The 22,036-nt window shown below is 40.7% G+C and overlaps 1 protein-coding gene across 4 annotated transcripts in view; it reads left to right on the forward strand.

The window, feature by feature from the left end:
* The window catches only part of erich2 (glutamate-rich 2), a 251,326-nt gene that overhangs the window by 108,650 nt on the left and 120,640 nt on the right, over positions 1 to 22,036 (forward strand). For all 4 annotated transcript variants that reach the window (XM_043693703.1, XM_043693704.1, XM_043693705.1 and 1 more), the window contains 3 exons: positions 5,515 to 5,634; positions 10,985 to 11,104; positions 15,689 to 15,808. In XM_043693703.1, coding sequence (XP_043549638.1) covers positions 5,515 to 5,634; positions 10,985 to 11,104; positions 15,689 to 15,808 — 360 coding nt within the window. The remainder of the gene's footprint in view (positions 1 to 5,514; positions 5,635 to 10,984; positions 11,105 to 15,688; positions 15,809 to 22,036) is intronic.

Consider the following 22,036-nt stretch of genomic DNA (forward strand, 5'->3'; position numbering starts at 1 on the left):
CCAGTCTGAGAAACAACCCTCCACCACCACCCTCTTCTTCTACCTTTGGGCCAGTTCTGTATCCAAATGGCTAGTTCTCCCTGTATTCCATGAGATCTAACCTTGCTAATCAGTCTCCCATGGGGAACCTTGTTGAACGCCTTACTGAAGTCCATATAGATCACATCTACTGCTCTGCCCTCATCAATCTTCTTTGTTACTTCATCAAAAAACTCAATCAAGTTTGTGAGACATGATTTCCCACGCACAAGGCCATGTTGACTATCCCGAATCAGTCCTTGCCTTTCCAAATACATGTACATCCTGTCCCTCAGGATTCCCTCCAGCAACTTGCCCACCATTGACATCAGGCCCACTGGTCTATAGTTCTCTGGCTTGTCCTTACCACTCTTCTTAAACAGTGGCACCACGTTTGCCAACCTCCAGTCTTCCGGCACTTCACCTGTGACTATCGATGACAAAGATATCTCAGCAAGAGGCCCAGCAATCACTTCTCTAGCTTCCCACCGAGTTCTCGGGTACACCTGATCAGGTCCTGGGGATTATCCACCTTTAACCATTTCAAGACATCCAGCACTTCCTCCTCTGCAATCTGGACATTTTGCAAGATGTCACCATCTATTTCCCTACAGTCTATATCTTCCATAGCCTTTTCACATGGATGATGATGGGATAGTGTAGGGGGATAAGCATAGAATAGTTCACTGCTGGGTGCAACATCGAGGGTTGAAGGACCTGTTCTGTGCTGTATTGTTCTATGTTCTATCTCTTTATATGGTTCAGTGTCTAATAACTCTCCCATGAACTGCTTCAGAACAGTTCACATATCTAAAGGTGGTTTGTACATGCAACCTATAAAGGTGCTTTCCAATTATTTACAAATGCATTTCTGAAATTAATATACAGTCAACATATTTACAGCATATTGCTCAGTTTTTAGCACAGCAATGAGGGAATGCCAGTGGATCTCTAGGACAGATTAATTGTAACCATCTTCAAGAAAGGAAATAAGATTGACTATGGCAGTTACAGAAGGGTTTCCCTACTTTCTGCCACAGATAAGTCTTTGCAAAATTGGCCTCAATTGCTTTCTTTCTATGGAGTCACAATGTGGATTCTGTCCATCAAGAGGCACAATGAACATGATCTTCACAGCAAGGCAAGTCCAAGAAAAGTGGTGGGAGCTGAAGTAACCTTTATGCACAGCTTTTTCAACCTAAAAAGCTTTTAACTCTGACAAATTAGAGGAATTATGGAATGTTCTCCTCAAATTTGGATGGCCAGTCCACTGCACAGCAACATGCCAGCCATAATCGTTATAGCGGATTCACCATAGATCCAGTATGTGTGCAAACAGGAGTTAAGCAAGGCTTATCTCCATCTTTTCACCCCAATACTCCCCCTCATATCCATATGCTTTTCCACTGGAGTGGAGCTTCTCTACAGATTGGCTGGCAACTGTTTAACTTACGTTGCTCCACTGCAAAACAAGATCACCTAACCCTCTGTAATCAACTGTCTGACATTTCTAATGCTGCTTCATCAGAGATTGTCCCCCAAGGATCTACATCACTGTCCAGATGAGCATGACTGGAGCTGTCCTCCATTCTCCAAGGGGAGGGGGGAGCTAAATACAACTGTCATTTCTGTCTGGGGGAAAGTGAGAACTGCAGACGCTGGAGACCAGAGTCCAAAAGTGTGGTGCTGGAAAAGCACAGCCGGTCAGGCAGCATCTGAGGAGCAAGAAAGTTGACGTTTCGAACATAAACTCTTCATCAGGAATGTCACTTCTTTCTGCTTAACAAATGAAGGCCTAGTCATATGTGCCACCCATCATAAACAATTCTGAAGTCCTACTGAGGAGATGATTTGGAGATACCAGTGTTGGACTGGGGTGTACAAAGTCAAAAATCACACAACACCAGGTTATAGTCCAACAGGTTTAATTGGAAGCACTAGCTTTTGGAGCATCGCTCCTTCATCAGGTGGTTGTGGAGAACACAATTGTAAGACAGAATTTATAGCAAAAGTTTACAGTGTGATGTAACAGAAATTATATGTTGAAAAATACCTTGATTTTTTTGTTGAGTCTTTAATTTGTTCGAATACCATGATAGATTCACTTCTTTCATATGTATATCACAAAACTTTTTTAAAAAGTTACATTCTCAGGTGAACTGTAACAATTGGTGTTAACCAGATACTATTTTGGAGGTGTTAGCTCCCTGTGTTCTCTATCTGTGCCATAATGTTTAGACTGATTCTAATCTAAAAAGTGAGTTAATAGAGTCTTCCATGAATTTATGCAGTTTTTGAGCAAAGTACAATGTAACTCTGCAAGTACAAATTCACCCCACAAACGTATAGAAATGTGTGTGTGTGTTTGTGTGTGTGTGTATGTGAGAGAGAGAGAGGTCTGTGAGAGGATGCATGTATGAGTGTGGGAGTGTGTGTGTCTGTACGGGTGTGGGTGAGTGTCTGTGTGCGTGTCTATGTATACATGTGTCCGTATGTATATGTGTGTATAGGAGTGCCTCTGTGTAGGAGTGTCTGTGTGTGTGTGCGTGTGTGTCTGTCTGTAGGAGTGTCTGTGTGTGTGTATAGTGCAATGGTGGTCACCTGTAGTGTGACATGAACCCAAGGTCCCAAGAATGGGGTACTATGCTCAACTCATCGACCGCCAGTTCCAACGTGCCACAGCAAGAACTGTAATAACCTCCTCAGGAGACAGAGCTGGAAATGTGTTGCTGGAAAAGCGCAGCAGGTCAGGCAGCATCCAGGGAACAGGAGAATCGACGTTTCGGGCATAAGCCCTTCTTCAGGAATCCTCAGGAGACAGACACTTGCTGCAACCGACAGGGTACCATTCATTGTCCAGTACTTCCCAGGAGCTGAAAAACTATGCCATGTTCTTCGTACCTGCAACACATTATCAATGAGGATGAGCACCTCGCCAAGACCTTCCCCACACCTCCACTGCTCGCTTTTAAACAACTGTGAAACCTCAAACAAATCATTGTTCTTAGCAAGCTGCCCGGCTCTCTGGACAACTCCATACAACCCTGTCACGGTAGGCACTGCAAGACGTGTCAGAGTGTGGACATGGATACCACCATTACACGTGGGGACACCTCCCACCATGTATGTGGCAGATACTCAACGTTGTCTATCTTATACGTTGCAGGCAAGAATGCCATGAGGCATGGTACATTGGGGAAACCAAGCAAAGGCTACGGCAACGGATGAATGGGCACCGCACAACAATTAACAGACAGAAGTGTTCCCTCCCATTTGGGGAACACTTCAGCGGTCCAGGACATTCGATCTCAGACCTTTGGGTGACCATCCTCCAAGGCAGACTTCGGGACAGGCAGCAGTAAAAGTGGCCGAGCAGAGGCTGATAGCTAAGTTCTGTACCCATAGGGAGGACCTCAACCTTGGGTTCATGCACGCTACAGGTGACCACCATTGCACTATACATCCACAGACACACTCACACATGCACGCACTCCTATACACACACATACACACGGACACACATATAAACAGGCACGCACACACACACACACCCATACAGACACACTCCCACACTATGCACACATATACATATACGTTTGTGGGGTGAATTTGTACTTGCAGAGGTACATTGTACTTTGCTCGAAAACTGCATAAATTCATAGAAGACTCTTAACTCACTTTTTAGATTAGAATCAGTCTAAACATTATGGCACAGATAGAGAACATAGGGAGCTAACACCTCCAACATAGTATCTGGTTAACACCAATTGTTACAGTTAACCTGAGAATGTAACTTTTTAAAAAGGTTTTGTGATATACATCTGAAAGAAGTGAATCTATCATGGTATTCAAATAAATAAAAGACTCAACAAAAAATCAAGGTAATTTTTAACATATAATTTCTGTTACATCACACTGTAAACTTTTGCTATAAATTCTGTGTCTTACAATTGTGTCCTCCACAACCACCTGATGAAGGAGCGGCGCTCCGAAAGCTAGTGCTTCCAATTAAACCTGTTGGACTATAACCTGGTGTTGTGTGATTTTTAACTATTGAGGAGAGTGCATCTGTGCTGGTAGAGCATGCATTTGACAGTGGTGCCTCAGATGTATCTTCTCTGAAGTTTCCACCAAAGCAGTACGGTGGCACAGTGGTTAGCACTGCTGCCTCACAGTGCTAAAGACCTGGGTTCAATTCCTGCCTCAGACAACTGTCTGTGTGGAGTTACACATTCTCCCTCTGTCTGCGTGGGTTTCCTCCGGGTGCACCAGTTTCCTCCCACAGTCCAAAAATGTGCAGGTTAGGTGAACTGGCCATGCTAAATTGCCCATAGTGTTAGGTGAAGGGGTAAAGGTTGGGAAATGGGTCTGGGTGGGTTGCTGTTTGGAGGGTGGGTGTGGACTTGTTGGGTCGAAGGGCCTGTTTCCATACTGTAAGTAATCTAATATAATGCATTGTTTTATGATGAGGCTGCCATTGGTCCTGTCCAAAATAACCAATATTGGCTTGTAAAACTCAGCTCTATCAACAGTTGCTTAAGAAAAGATGCAGTAGCCCATGCTAGCTAACACATTGGCAAGGACTGCACAAACTGCTCCATCTCCTTCATGGACATGGTAATATGCATGTACCTTTTCTTGGATGAATACTAGCTTGACCTCACCAACATCCTGCTGTGCTGCCATCTTGGCAATTTCAAGGGCCACATCCATGGACATCAGAAATGCAGTGTACTCCATTGTATTGTCAATGTTCACTTGCTGTTTGTTCTTTTTCCAACAATGTCGAGAAATATAAAGTTAAGATCAAGACTGGGTGGAGCTTGATACGGAGTATTCAAAATGGCGACAACATGGCCATTACGCTGAGTCATGTCTTGACTCCAAAAGTTGTATGCTGTGGCTAAAAAGGAGGGAAGTGGGAGAAAATTCTGTAATTCAGAACCCATTATTTTGTCCACCATTCTGCCCATGTGTCCGAAGATCTGCTGGTTGATGTGCAGTCACATCAAAACCCACAGCAGAAACTTGCATCCTGAGTAGAGGTGATCCTCAAATAAGGGACTGCCAGTGAAACTGAGACCAGGTTGAAAAGTTACTTAACCAAAATTCAAAAGCATTAATAGTAATAATCCAAGACAGCTATAAACAGATTTTTCTAAAAAAAACTATGTAACCAATGTTTTTTGCATTTGTCTGAAACAAATTATTAACTTTTTTTGACAAGTTAGTGTATATTTAATATTTTAACAAAACATATAATTCTCCAGTTTCTCCTTGTTTACCACATTAACTTGTTTGCTTTTATTTCCATTTTGTTTCATTTCCATTTTGCTTCATATACATTAGTTTGGATAAGAGAAGGGCAAATTAAGAATGCTGATTTAGAGGGATGGTGAGTGAGGAAAAGTAAAGCACATTCATAAGAATAGACACAGCAAAAGGATATTTACAATTTCAAAAAATATTCACATATACATTTTATTTTGCTTTCAGAACAGCCTACATCATCAAATAGTGAACAGAAGAAGTTAATCAAACCAGAATCAAAAAGGTCTTCTGAGAAACAACAGAGCATGAATGTTAAGAAACAACATGTTATATCCAAGATGAGGGGTAATTATATATTAGTAGTGGATTACTTCACCCAGTTTTTTTTTGTCATTTGCTTAAGCTTATTTTAATCATCTTATTATTACACAGAATGATTAGTGATGTTCTGTAGATGTAAAACAAGAGTTATGTTAATATAGCATTTCTAAAATGGTAAATGATCCTTTATGAAGTATTATCAGACCCTGAGTCACATATGGAGACATTAGGATAGAGACTGAAAAGCTAATCAAACATGCAAGGTTTAAGAGCCCTCCTTAAAGGAAGTAAAATAGATGTGCGTAGATCAAATTATTGAGATAATTTCAGCGCTTGAGGATTGTGGAGGTGAAGACTTGTTACATTTGGGAATGTGCAAGAGGATATTATTGGAAGAGTGCAGGAATCTTGGAGAGCCTTGTAAAGTTTGGAGAAGGGACATCAGAGATTGGAATGGTGGCTCTACCAGGCTATGAATATTTATAGCCCACTGAGCAGAGGGGCTATTAGGAACTAGAACAAAATTAATGATTTAATTACTTAGTAAATACGTAAAACTGAAACATGGTTAAAATATTAAAGTATCGATATTTACCTTTCTAACCAATGCCACATACATAAGCACATGCATGCATAGACATATGCATGCACTAAGACATGTACCAAGTAACAAATAAAAATTGCTCTGCAGAGAGTAACCTTGGGAAAAATCATTTTGACCAATAATTATTAGCTCTTGAAGGGAAGAAAAGAATAGATATGAAATGTTTAAGATGGCTTCCAGTTGATAATTTCATGCATATTGACTGTGTCACTAAACATAGTTGTCAACGATAAGTTGTCACTGGGATCTTCAAATTCACATCATCCATGAGAAATCAATAGGAATTGAGAATAAATTTGAGTGAGCTTTCAGGAGTCCAACTGGATCAGAGTTTCACTGACCAGAATGAATGCTCAAAAAGGGTTTTCTCAGACAGATAGATGATAACCTGGGTGGCTTCCCACTTTCAGCAGATTGAACACCAAACAATATCCAAAACAAAGGCATAAACGCCAGGAAGCAGACTTCCAATAATTAAGTCCAAGCAATTAATTCAAACCATGTGATTTTTTAATTTAAAATGTTCCAATGTCCTGGTAGTATTCCCTTTTTTTGAAATAACAGGTATCCAAAGGCACCACCATCTAACATGAATATTCAAAAATATAATAATAATAATGAAGTATCTACATGTCAGTGATGTCAAACTAATCAATTCAGTTTTCATGCTTGGTCTAAATAAGTTGTACCATTACAAACTTATCAAAATGACAAATGAAGAATTGAAGAATGAATTCAAACTGAAAAACACGTGTTTTATTTGGGACATTTTGGGACAACAGGTTGAGAGATGTTTCATTACGTTTCAGAAATTTGGTTTGAATCCAAAGGTAGAAGAACAATAACCTATTCTTTCTCCTAACCCTCAGAACGTACTCTTTTCATATTTTTAAAGTCACCTCATAATACCAGTTTTGGTAAACACTTTCTCAATTTGCCAATAATGACAATGCTTCCTGATAAAGTCTAAGTTGTAGTTTCAACATTTATTATGATGAATAATTTTAATCTTCTTGAATATGGATGTATACTACATTCCTTAATCAGATTTTAGAAGTAATATATTTCAAATTAATGTTTGGTTTTATGTTGTGGACACATACCAGTGTCTTTTGGCATCTATTTTGTTGTTTCACTGAACCATCTTCTCCAAAATTTGATCCATAATTTGTTTTATTCCCCCAAAACAGTTCTGCTGTGATTCATAATTAATTGTCATTTCTATATAGATCTCCTTAACTTCTGTATATTTGCTTTTAAGCCTTCAGATTTTAATTTGAAGATTGAAATTTCTATATGATTTTCATTTCAGCAGCAAGTTATGATAGAATTAGTGTTTGGACATCTAAGTTCGTGACCCAACTGTTCCAACTTTAAATGGTTTTCAGTGTATTAGGACAAAATGTTTGCAATCCATTGATGATTACTGTCAGTGGGTGTCAGCACATTAAGCCCATACAGTTAGTTCTCCTATAAGGTGGCTACAAGGGGACATAGCTTTAAATTGAGGGGTGATAGATATAGGACAGATGTCAGAGGTGTTTCTTTACTCAGAGAGTAGTAGGGTTGTGGAACGCCCTTCCTGCAACTGTAGCAGACTCGCCAACTTTAAGGACATTTAAATGGTCATTGAATAAACATATGGGTGAAAATGGAATAGTGTAAGATAGATTGATTCCACAGGTTGGCACAACATTGAGGGCCAAAAGGCCTGTATTGCGCTGTAATGTTCTATGTTTCTACGTAGTGGTTGTGTTCCCGTGGGACGTTGTGTTATAGAAAATCGCGCAATAGAAGTAATGGGACCTCTAGAAAAAAAACAGGGTTACAGACTCCAGTTTAGTGAACCTGTCCATCTCAGGTCAGTTACAGAAATGCCAAGTTGTTACAATGAAATTTCCCAATGTATTGTATTCCCGACTCCTTGTGGAGTGGAGTTTATCCAGAACCTGGCTCTCTGCTATTAAACTTCATGATTGTGAAACTTTTGGAAGTTTTGTTTTGGCGCAATTAAAATTTCATTTTTTTTGAGGGGGTTGCTAAAGGGCTGAGATGCTCTGATAGGCTGTAAGTTTTGAAGGATCTCAGGTTTCAGAGAGAATGAGGGTCCGAGAATCTTAGATCCTCACCCCTCTCTTTCAAACAGAGACTGGGTGAACTTTGGATCAGGCATAACTTGGGGTTGGGTGGGGTGGGGAGAGCTGAGGTTTCACACCTCCCCCTTCCACACACACATACACCCTCCCTTTGTAAAGTTGCCGTGTGTTGAAGCTTCAGATAGCCAGCAACTGAGTCTCTGCTTAAAAAAAGGCCCTGCTTACTCCAACACTTGCTGGACATCTGTGTATTTGCACCTTCTTTTGCTACCTATCTCTCTCCCTCTCTCTTCCCACTCCTTGACCCCCAACTCCCCCAACTCCATGCATGATCCTAGTAAGCACTCCAGCAAAATATTCCAGTTTTTGCTTCTCCTACCTTAGTTGTAGTTAGAAGCAAAAAAACACACACACAAAAACTTGTTGCAATAGATGTGCTAGCAGAATAAATCTAATACAGGAATGGAATCACTTACCGGCAAACGGGAGTTTAGATTACTTTACTTTAGATTACTTTACAGTGTGGAAACAGGCCCTTCGGCCCAACAAGTCCACACCGACCCGCCGAAGCTTAACCCACCCATACCCCTACATTTCCCCCTTACCTAACACTACGGGCAATTTAGCATGGCCAATTCACCTGACCTGCACATCTTTGTGACTGTGGGAGGAAACCGGAACACCCGGAGGAAACCCACGCAGACACGGGGAGAACGTGCAAACTCCACACAGTCAGTCGCCTGAGGCGGGAATTGAACCCGGGTCTCTGGCGCTGGGAGTTCACTTTATAAAAATAACAGTCTGCAATTCACAAATTGTGTTACAGACAAATCACGTTTATGAAACACACATGAGAGGAGGACTACATATATAGCTCATTTTTCTAGATGGTGTTCTTCAATTAAACAAAGAACAATGACCAATACTGAACAGGAGCAGGCCTTTCGGTTCACCAGGCTTGTGCCGACATATGATACCTTTCTAAACTAAAAACATTTTACCTCTATATTGACCATAAGCCAATATTCCCTGTCACTTCATATATCTGTCAAGATGCCTATTGTATCGGCTTCTACCACCTCCTCAGGCAGTGCTTTCACTTTGTAAAAAATGACTTGCCTCTCACATCTTCTTTAAACTTTCTGTCTTTTACCTTAAACCTAAATGACCTAGTAATTGATGTTTCCACCCTGGGAAAAAGATTCTGACTATCCATTCTACCCGTTCCTCTCATAATTTTGTAAACTTCTGTCAGGTTGCCCCTCATCCTTCAACGTTCAAGCGAAAACAAACCAAGTTTGTTCAATCTTTGCTCATAGCAAACCAGGCAACAACCTGGTAAATGTCTTCTGTACCCTCTCCAAAGCCTCCACGTCTTCTGGTAGTGTGATGACCAGAACTGTGCAATACTTCAAAAGTGGCCTAACTTAAAGTTCTATACAGCTGCAACATAATTTGCCATTTTTTGTACTCTGTGCCTTGACTGATGAAAGCAAGCATGCCCTATGCCTTCTTGATCACCTTATCCACTTGTGTTGCCACCTCATCAGAGTTCCTTTCTGTTAACACTTGGGCTCATTGAAAGATTGTTGACAGTTTACAAGATGTACTCTGTTTACACTGGTCCTTTTTTATAACAAAAAAATCTGCAAGGTTTATCCATAATTTAAAGATAAGCAAATTCCTTGAGATAAAGAAATTCATCATCATTATCTTAGAATCAGACATTTTATTTTTGCCGAAGATTTGTTGCTGGAAAAACGCAGCTGGTCAGACAGCATCTGATGAGCAGGAGAATCCAGAGTCGAAGAGTGTAGTGCTGAAACCGGCTGTGCTTTTCCAGCACGACACTCTACGACTCTGATTTCCAGCATCTGCAATCCTCACTTTCTCCTATTTTATATTTGCAAGTGATTGCAGATGTTGAAGACATTTTAAAGTCAATATCACTGATATCCAAAACATTAGATGTTTTTAAATAATCAAATAATTATGGCTGCCATATTTGTATATTTATTTTTGTTTAGCTGGTACAGCACTTTGAGGAACTATAGTACAGACAGGCTTTCTTCATCTCCAGTGTTATGAAAAATTATATCAAAGTTTCCTCTCTGCTGTGAGGTATTTGATGTTGAATATCTCATCTGAAGGACAACTTTTCCCATTGGATAAGACAGCCTCTCTGTCATACCATCCAGATTATGAGTTAATGTTTATTAGAGGATTTATGATGAGTAATCAAATAAAATGCAGAACTCACTTTCACACTTTTGTGATTCATTTATTTTGTAAACAGGGAGTTCAGTAGTTATTTTAACCACTGCACAAGAACATAAATGCTACTTCCAAGATGCCTAAAAACATCCAAGATGTTTATGTAAACAAATGTTTTACCAAATGTAACAAATAAGTTTAGGCTTGTCTGAAGATATTTGTTTTGTAATCTACAGTTGGCTTGTTTACCACATTAACTTAATTGTTTTTATTTGTATTGCATCATAAGAAGATGTTATTTTATTTGTGATTCATTTGGAAAATATCGATAGTAAATTAAGAGTTAAGGTTCAGTCAGGTGGTGTAGTTAAGAAAAATAAAACACAGCCTTAAGGATAAACGTAACTAAAAGGATATTTGCTATTTGTTTCTAAGTATTTATATTTTCTTTTCCTTTCAGAACAGTCTGCATCACCAAATGGTGAACTAAAAAAGTTAGTAAACCCTGAGTCTAAAAGGTCTTCTGAGAAACAACAGAACATGAATGTTAAGAAACAGCATGTTGAATCCACGATTATTGGTAATTATATATTGCAGTGGATTACTTCACAAATTACTTCTTGTCATTTCTTACGTTTACTTTATCTCAATATTATGCATGATGACTAGCAATGTTCTCTAAATGTAGTAACAATTGTCATAGAGTCATAGAGATGTATAGCACGGAAACATACCCTTTGGTCCAACTTGTTCATGCCGACCAGATATCCCAACCCAATCTAGTCCCACCTGCCAGCACCCGGCACATATCCTTCCAAACTCCTTCCTATTCATATACCCATCTAGATGCCTTTAAATGTTACAATTGTACCAGCCTCCACCACTTCCTCTGGCAGCTCATTCCATACAGGTACCACCCTCCTGCAGCTGAAAAAGTTGCCTCTTAGGCCTCTTATATATCTTTCCCTTCTCACCCTAAACCTATACCCTTTAGTTCTGGACTCCCCCACCCCAGGGAAAAGACTTTTGTCTATTATCCTATCCATGCCCCTCATGATTTTATAAACTTCTATAAGGTCACCCCTCAGCCTCCAACACTTCAGGGAAAACAGCCCTAGCCTATTCAACCCCTCCCTATAACTCAAATCCTCCAAACCTGGCAACATTGTTGTAAATGTTTTCTGAATTCTTTGAAGTTTCACATCTTTCTGATAGGAAGGAGACCAGAATTGCACGCAATATTCCAACAGTGGCCTATCCAATGTCCTGTACAGCCGCAACATGACCTCCTAACTCCTGTACTCAATAATCTGACCAATAAAGGAAAATATACCAAACGCCTTCTTCACCTGACAACTGGAGGAAGAACGCCTCATCTTCTGCTTTGGGACCCTTCAACCAGACAGCATTAATATCAAATTTACTAGTTTCCAAATCTCCCCTCCCCCCCACCTTATCAAAGATTCAACCCTCCAATTTGGCATCGCCCTATTGACCTGTCCATCTTCCTTCCCATCCATTTGTTCCACCCTCCCCACCAACCTATCACAATCACTCCCTACCTGCATCCATTTATTGCCTTCCCAGCTACCTTCCCCGCTCCCCATTTATCTCTCAGCTTCCTTCCCCCTCCATATTCCTGATGAAGGGCTTATGCCCAAAATGTCGATTCTCCTGCTCCTCAGATGGTGCCTGACCTGCTGTGCTCCTCCAACGGCACACCTTTTGATTGGTACTTACTGTAAAGGCTATGGTCCTGACTATATTCCTGCAATAGTGCTAAAGGCTTATGTTCCAGAATCTGCCACACCCCTGGCCAAGTTCAACTACAGCTCTAACACATATCAGATTTACATACCAGATCTACCTATTAGATCTATCAGATCTACAGATCAACCCAAAAATGTGAAAAATTGCCTTGGTATTTCCTGTACGTAAAAAAAGCAGGACAAATCCAACCCAGCCTTTTACTGCCCCAGAATCTACACTTGATCATTTGTAAGGTGTCATCAACAGTACAATGAAGCAGCATTTTCTTAATAACAGCCTGCTTGCTGGTACCAGTCTGGATTTTGTTAGGGCCACTCAGCTCCTGACCTCATTGCAACATTGGTTCAAACATTGATACAGGAGCTGGCTACCACAGTTGAAGGGATAGTGACTGCCTTTGATATCAAGACTGCATTTGACCAAGTGTACTATTAAGGAGCCCTAGCAAAACCGGAATCAGCGAGAATCAAAGCTCTCTACTGGTTGGCATCATACTTTGCACATAGAAAGATGGTTGTGGATGTTAGGTGTCAGTCATCTCAGCTGCAGGAGTTCATTCAGGTAGTGTCTCAGGTCCATCCATCTTCAGCTGCTTCATTAATGATCTTCCCTCATCATAAGGTCAGATATGGGAATGTTCACCAATTAGGGCACAATGTTCAGCACCATTTGCAACCCCTCAGATCCAAGTTCCAAATCTAGCAAAACCTGGACAATAACCAGACTTGAGCTGAATAATGGCATGTAACATTCCAATCATAAAAATTGCATGCAATGACAAACTCTAATACAACACAATCTAAGCCCTGTCCCCTTGACATTCAGTGGCATTACCATCATTGAATCCCTCACTATCAGCATTGCGGGAGTTACCATTTACCAGAAATTAAACTAGACTCACCATATAAATACAGTGGTTGCAAGAGCAGGTCAGAGGCTGGCAATACTGCAGCGAGTAACTCACCTACTGACTCCCAAAGCCAGTCCACCATCAACAAGGAACAAGTCAGGAGAGTGATGGAATACTGTCCACTTCCCTCGATGAGTACAAGTCCAACAACACTCAAGAAGCTTGACACCATCCAGGAATAAGCAGCCCACTTGATTGGCGCCACATCCACAAACATCTACTCCCTCCACACCCAACACTCAATAGCAGCCGTGTGTACAATCTACAAGATACGCTCTGGAAATTTACAAAGGCTCCTTAGACAATATCTTCCAATTATTTTAACTACTGCCAAAATGCAGTAACTTCGAAAACTCATCTGCAATTATTTTATTAACAAATAATTCTTCAAAAGGTTTTACAATACTTAATTTAACATTTTTGAAATACAATTCTGTAGTCAGACATCTTTCACCATATTTAGTTAATTGCTTCTGTTTGTATTGTGCCATAAGCTTCACATTATATGTAGCTAGTTTGAGAAATGAATCAGGGCTACATGAGAAACCTGAGCTGGATTTTCAATCCAGCATTAGGAGCCAGATGGCCAAACTATTTCCCAGTACCGACCCCTTACTATTGTCAGCAGTAGTGAGAAGCTGTGATTTTTGAAGATGATGATCCAATTGGAGACACTGAGAACACCTTAGAAATAGGAACCTCATAGAACACTACAGTGCAGAACGGGCCCTTCGGCCCTCAATGTTGCGCCGACCTGTGAACTATTCTCAGCTCGTCCCCCTTCACTATCCCATCATCATCCATATGCTTATCTAAGGATTGTTTAAATCTCCTTAATGTGGCTGAGTTTACTACATTAGCAGGTAGGGCATTCCACACCCTTACCACTGTTTTCGTAAAGAACCTGTCTCTGACATCTGTCTTAAAACTATCACCCCTCACTTTGTAGTTATGCCCTCTTGTACAGTCTGACATCATCATCCTAGGAAAAAGATTTTCACTGTCTACCTTATCTAATCCTCTGATCATCTTGTGTGTCTCTATCAAATGCCCTCTTAGCCTTCTTCATGCCAATGAGAAGAGGTTCAGGTCTCTCAGCATTTCCTCATAAGACCTTCCCTCCAGACCAGGAAACATCCTGGTAAATCTCCTCTGCACCTTTTCCAATGCTTCCACATCCTTCCCGAAATATGGGGACCAGAACTGTACACAATATTCCAAGTGTGGCCACACCAGCGTTTTGTATAGTTGCAGCATGATATTGCGGCTGCAGAACTCAGTCCCTCTAGTAATGAAACGCCTTCTTAACAGCACTATCCACCTGGGTGGCAACTTTCAGGAATCTATGTACATGGACCCCAAGGTCCCCCTGCACATCCAGATTCTGGATTAGTGGTGCTGGAAGAGCACAGCAGTTCAGGCAGCATCCAAGGAGCAGTGAAATTGATGTTTCGGGCAAAAGCCCTTCATCAGGAATAAAGGCAGAGAGCCTGAAGCGTGGAGAGATAAGCTAGAGGAGGGTGGGGGTGAGGAGAAAGTAGCATAGAGTACAATAGGTGAGTTGGGGAGGGGATGAAGGTGATAGGTCAGGGAGGAGAGGGTGGAGTGGATAGGTGGAAAAGGAGATAGGCAGGTAGGACAAGTCCAGACAAGTCATGGGGACAGTGCTGAGCTGGAAGTTTGGAATATAGTCCTGCACATCCACACTACCAAGAAACCTTCCATCGACCCAGTACTCTGCCTTCCTGTTATTCTTCCCAAAGTGCACCACCTCACGTTTAGCTGCATTGAACTCTATTTGCCACCTCTCAGCCCAATTCTGCAGTTTATCCAAGTCCCCCTGCAACCTGTAACATTCTTCCATACTGTCCACTACTCCACCGACTTTAGTATTGTCTGCAAATTTACTAATCCATCCACCTATGCCTGCGTCTAAGTCATTTATAAAAATGACAAACAGCAGTGGTCCCAAAACGGATCTTTGTGGCATACCACTGGTGACCGGACTCTAGGCTGAATATTTTCCATCAACTGCCACTTCCTGTCTTCTTTCAGAAAGCCAGTTTCTAATCCAAACTGCTAAATCACCCTCAATTCCATGCCTCTGCATTTTCTCCAAAGGCCTACCATGAGGAACCTTATCAAAGGCTTTACTGAAGTCTATGTATACCATGTCAAATGTTCTACCCTCATCTACATGCTTGGTCATGATGGAGGAATGTTTGAAAAAACAAATGGCAGCCATTTTGGTGCTTACATTGCCTGGAGGAATGGACCAGGCATGAGAACAGAGGGCCAACAGGGTGATAGCAGAAGACTGGTGTATCACCCATGTGCACAATTTCCAATGAGCACCTTACATCTGACTTGGACCCTCAGCTGTGACACATGATTCAGAGGAATGGGTGGTTAAAGGAAATTAAAACAAACACATAAACATAAGCACAACAAATCTTTAATTATTTAAATTTAATTTAATTTCAGAGCACACTGCACCATCAAGTAGTCAAATGGAGAAATTAACAAATCTGGAATCAAAACAATCTCCCAAAAAACAACAGAACATGGATATAAAGAAGCGGCATGTTGAATTCAACCTGGCTGGTAAATAAATAGTGCGAATGGATTACTTCACAGTTTTTTTGTCACTTGCAATTTTGTTTTCAGCTATCTCATTCCTATATTGAATGTTGATCAGTTTCCGTAAATCAATTGAAAAAAAACAATTGCATTGATTTAGATTGTTTAACATAGTAAAATGTCCCAAAGAACTTCACCAGAGTCTTATTGGAAACGGAGTCTTACTGAAACAGGAGATATTAGGATAGATGACCAAAAGTTTGGTCAAAGAGGAAAATTTAAAAGAGGCAAAGATCCCAGAGAGGGAATTCCATTGTTTCGCACTTAGGCAGCTGAATGTGAAGCTGGGGAAATACGTACCATTGAGGAAATGCTGAAAATTGGGAATTCACAAGGGGCCAAAATTCAAAAAGTACAAACACCTTAGAAGGTTGTATATTCCAGAGATAAGGAGAGTTACAGCAATAAAAGGATTTGAAAATAGCTAAGAAATTTAAAATTGAGGCATTGCCAGGCCAGGAGCCAAGTTAGATCAGTGAGCACAAAGATAATGAGAGGAAAGGACTTGATGGGATTCAAATATGAGGAAAAAGAAAATTTGTCTGTGTTCTGATTTAGGAAGTATCCAACTGGGCAATTGAAGAAGAGAAGCTGGAGAAGGGTGGTGTGGTCAACCATCTCAAAGATTGCAGACAGGTCATGAAGGCGGAGGACACACTATTTATAATGGTTGCACTTATTTAGGATAAAGTCCATTTCAGTCCTGTGGTAGGGTGGAATCTGACGAGAGAGGTAAAAACATGAAGTCATTTTATGGGAAATCTGGGCAATTTGAGAGGTGACAATGTACCCCAGGTCTCTGGAAAGGAAAAGGGTTTGGAAGAATGAACAATAATTTCCAACATCAGGAGAATCAGGGTAGGTAGATAATGATAGCCTTGAAGGGGAAGTACACAGTACCTAAGAAGAGAGAACAGTTTACAATATCACCTAACATGGTTCCAGGAATGGAAGTGGTCAGCAGTTTGGTGGGAATAGGGTCCAAGGAGCAAAAAGTGGATCTCAAGCTGCAATTCAGATTTCTTTCTTATAGTAATGAAAATATGATGCACGAACTTTCCATGTTGTGCTAAAAATGAATTGATATTAAGAAAACTATTTCAATCAAGGCAAATCAAGTTAGAGATTGAAAGAGGTTTCACTCCCTGTTTCTGGACTTGATTTGAATCCAAAGGACACTTAAATTCTTGCTAATCCTCAGTATATTTATTATTTAAGTCCTTTCTTTCAAATTGCCAATTTTGGCAAATACTCTCTTAGTTTATCAGTAATGACAAGATAACCTTCCAATGTGTATAAGTCTATAGGTTCCAAGTAGTATTGCCAACACTTATTATGATGCATGATTTTAATCTTCTGCAGTATTGGTGAGTAGCATATTTCCTTTGTAGGATTTTATAAGGAATACATTTCAGATCGACAGTGCAGTGAATTTATGGATGATACAAGTTATTTCTTTTTATAGTATTGAAAAATCACTGATGTTTTACAAGAGAAAAGGCTTCATTCTACCCTTTGCTTGACAACCAAGGGATCTGGAGAATTTTATCTGGCTTGGACATAAAGTTCTTAGATAAGAAGCGATTTTTGTATATGTCTGTGTATCAGTGTTGAAATATTTTGCATTCTTCATATATAGAGTCATAGAGATGTACAGTACAGAAACAGACCCTTCGGTCCAACTCGTCCATGCCAACCAGATATCCCAACCCAATCTAGTCCCACTTGCCAGCACCCGGCCCATATCCCTCCAAACCCTTCCTATTCGTATACCCATCCAGATGCGTTTTAAATGTTGCAATTGTACTAGCCTCCGCCACTTCCTCTGGTAAATCATTCCATACACGTACCATCCTCTGATGTTAAAAAGTTGCCCCTTAGGTCTCTTTTATATATTTCCCCTCTCACCCTAAACCTATGACCTCTAGTTCTGGACTCCCCCACCCCAGGGAAAAGACTTTGTCTATTTATCCTATCCATGATTTTATAAACCTCTATGAGGTTACCCCTCAGCCTCTGACGCTCCAGGGAAAACAGCTCCAGCCTATTCAACCACTCCCTGTAGCTCAAATTCTCCAACCCTGGCAACACCCTTGTAAATCTCCAATACAAGTCTTCCGGCACCTCACCTGTGGCTATAAATGATACAAATATCTCAGCAAGGAGCCCAGTAATCACTTTCCTAGCTTTCCATAGAGTTCGAGGATACACCTGATCAGGTCCTAGAGATTTATACACTTTTATACATTTCAAGACATCCAGCAATTTCTCCTCTGTAATATGGATATTTTTCTTGGAACTTTTTTACTTTTAACAAATCTTAGCAGATTCCTCTTATGCCTTACAGCATTCTTTCCTCCATTTTCTCTCTAGGTAACTTAGATGTAATTTGAAACACTTGCTGTTTCAATATAAGTAGCTTGTGGGAGAAAGATAGTAATGAGGCACTTACATTTAGCTGTACAACTTGAAAAGTCAATGTATCTCAAATTCCAGTTGTTGATCAAACTTTAGAATTTTTTTGATCCTTAGAATTGGCATTGAACATCAAGTGTAATGCTAATCTCTTTTCATGTCAATGACCTCTCTATGCCTCAAATTAGATATGTCACCTGGTCAGATTGTTTCTGGATAGGCCACAAAACTTAACAGGTTTCTTTGATGGATGCAGGTTTGCTTGCTGAGCTGAAAGGTTCATTTCCAGACGTTTCATTGCCTTACTAGGTAACATCTTCAGTGGACTTTATGCAAAGCAATGCTGAAATTTCCTGCTTTCTATTTATATGTTTGGGTTTCTTTGGGTTGGTGATGTCATTTCCTTTGGTGATTTTATTTCCTGTGGTGAAGTCACTTCCTGTTCCTTTTCTCAGGGGGTGGTAGATGGGGTCTAACTTGATGTGTTTGTTGATAGAGTTCTGGTTGATGACACCTTTGTCATCACTAAACGAAACAAGTTAGAGGAAACCTTCAAGACCATCAATAATACCCTTACTGGCATAAAATTCACTAAAGAGGAGGAAAACAACAACAACAACAACAAACTGTCACAGTAGACCAAACAGCCAATGGGGAACGTCTACAGAAAAACAACACATACAGACCAAATATTGAACTACAAAAGCAATCATCCCAACACCCACAAACGAAGCTGCATCAGAACAATATTTCAATGAGCCAAAACACTCTGCAGCACACAGGAACTATGCAGAGCAGAGGAAAATCACCTATACCGCGTGTTCAAAATGAATGGGTACCCAATGAACGCAGTCTGCCGATTTCTCAGCAACAAACCCAAACAAGCAGACAAAACACATCCAGAAACCCTAGCCACTCTCCCCTACATCAAAGACATCTCAGAAATGACTGCCAGACTACTCAGACCCCTTGGCATCATGGTAGCCCACAAACCCACCAACAGCAGCTAATGAACTTGAAAGACCCTATACAGACAATGAGCAAAACTAACGTCATTTACAAAATACCGTGCAAGGACTGTAACAAACAATACATTGGATAAACAGGCAGAAAACTAGCCACCAGGATACATGAACATCAACTAGCTGCAAAAAGACATGACCCTTTCTCACTAGTATCCTCACATACGGATGAGGAAGGTCACCACTTCGACTGGGACAATACATCCATCCTAGGACAAGCCAAACAAAGACATGCATGAGAATTCCAACCAGAACTATCAACAAACACATCGAGTTAGACCCCATCTACCACCCCCCGAGAAAAGGAACAGGAAGTGACTTCACCACAGGAATTAACATCAACCCAAAGAAACCCAAACAGATAAACAGAAAGCAGGGAGTTTCAGCATTGCTTTGCATAAAGTCTGCTGAAGGTGTTACCTAGTAAGGTAATGAAACGTCTGGAAATGAACCTTTCAGTTTAGAGAGCAAACCTACAACCAAAACCTCAACCTGAGCTACAAATCTTCTCAAAACTCGCTAAAGTCTCTTTGATATTTGTCTTTGACTGGACAAATTAGATACTCTTTTCTCAGGTTGAGGACTTATTAAATTCATGCAACAGCTGAAAATTTTCAAGCCCTGACAGCTGAATTGAAGTTGGAAAGCTGGCAAAATGGCAGGGCAAAGTACCAGGTAACATGCCCAATACCTTCCTACTGCTATACTATTTTGCCAGTTTGGGAAAAGTGATAGCTGCTCTACCTGCTCCAACCTCAATTGAGCCATGGGACTTCTGCAACTTCTGAAAAGTACCAGCCAATGTCTGTTTTACAATCTGAGAATATTACATTATTTTTGTGTATCATATAGTTTCATGCAAAGCCATAATATGACGTGCATTTAGCTGAATTTATCTGTCTATTTTCTTTTTTCTCAAGCCAGTAGCAAACAGCAGTAACAGCAATTTGAATGCATAAAATACTGTTAACAAAATATGCTGCATTTTCTGGGCACAAGGATCATGGTTCATGACTCACCCATGTCTGGTCAAATTAAGATGAAAAACAAGTAAACTTCGCCAACCACTTCATCTGAATGATTATCACATGCCTGAGCACCTTCAATGCTGAAACCTGTTTGTGATTTTTGTATACAGGAAAGGGCCTAGCAATGTTATTAGCAGAGAACATAGTGTAGCCAATCTGCATGTCTGATCCCAAACTACTTACATTGACATCCAAAATACGCTCTCACTCATCAGCACCAGCCCAAACATCCAACTCAAGCCCCTTTTTCCAGGCAGCTGACCAGCACTACTGCCCACAAAACTGACATCTCATATCCTAACACCCAAGAAAACCCCTCTCTTAACCAAACCTGAGGCACTTGACACTTAGCCCTTACCAACTAATATGTCACACTACGCCATCACCCAGTTACCAGCCATCCTAGGCCCTCAGACACCTGACAAACCATCTCTTTACCTACCTGCCAGCTTAACCCCTCACCCATTCCCACCTGCCACACTAACCCTTCCTGTCCACACCTGTCATCATCTACCCTTGCCCATTTGACTAATTACCTCATAACCACTTAATAGCCCCCTGATCCCCTCAACCATTTATATATCCTATTCACCCGTAACAATATCCCCTCATCCACCCACCTGATTCTACCTGTCATCGATATAACCATTAACTTGCTAACTATCCCCAGCTGTAATTAAATGAAAACCTGAAATTCTGACAAGTTAGGGAGGAAGAGAGGGATGTACTCCTTTTTTCCAATTTTGTTAGCCTCCAGCAGAATAGGAATTAAAAATTGCTCAAGAGGGATATATAGCAGGAGTTTAGCTTTGTGAACTGTTAGCTGGTAAAGATGCTTATTGGTGGGTAATTGGTATGTTATTCTAATTATTCCAATTGTAGTAAGTAATTATTAAACTTAAAAGTATGTAAGTCAGCTCAGCCAAGTGAAACATGCATACTCCAGCCTGTGGGAGGTTTCCGAGGTTGATACCTAGAATGAGCGGATTGTCTTATGAGGAAGAATGGATGTGCTAAGCTTATTCTAACTGGAGTTCTGAGGGCGAGTATGCTTTGATTGAAGTTTATAATGGTCTTGACAAGATGGGTGTGGAAAGGATGATTATTCTTATGGGTGTGTCCAGAACTTGGGGACAGTATTTTAAAATTAGAAGTTGACTGTTTATGACAGAGATAAGGGGAACGTCTTTTTATTAGAGAGCTGTGCGACTTTGGAACCCTCAGCCGCAGAAGGTGGTGGAAGTGGAGTCGCTGAATAGTTTTAAAGTGGTGTTAGGTGTTTCCTTCTTGAGCAAGGGAATCAAAGATTATTGGAAATAGGTGGAAATAAGAATTTGGAACACAAACAGATCAGTCATGATTTTATTGAATGGTGGAGCAGACCTGAAGACCTCATTCCTGATGAAGGGCTTTTGCCCGAAACGTCGATTTTCCTGTTTCTCGGATGCTGCTGTGGTTTTCCAGCACCACTCTAATCTTAACTCTGATCTCCAGCAGCTGCAGTCCTCACTTTCACCCAGACCTGAAGATGGCCTATTTCTGCTCCTAATTTGTATTCAAATGGCAATTCTGGACTTAGAAACCAGTTGCAGAATTGTGAACAATGGGTTTGGGAAATTGAGCAGTAGCTGGAGTCACTGAATAAAAACCAAAAGAACTGCGCATGCTGTAAATCAAAAGCTAAAACAGAAATTGTTGAAAAAGCTCCGCAGGTCTTGGTAGCATCT

This window comes from Chiloscyllium plagiosum, chromosome 7 (genome assembly GCF_004010195.1).
Source record: "Chiloscyllium plagiosum isolate BGI_BamShark_2017 chromosome 7, ASM401019v2, whole genome shotgun sequence".
In the NCBI taxonomy this organism is placed as follows: domain Eukaryota; kingdom Metazoa; phylum Chordata; class Chondrichthyes; order Orectolobiformes; family Hemiscylliidae; genus Chiloscyllium; species Chiloscyllium plagiosum.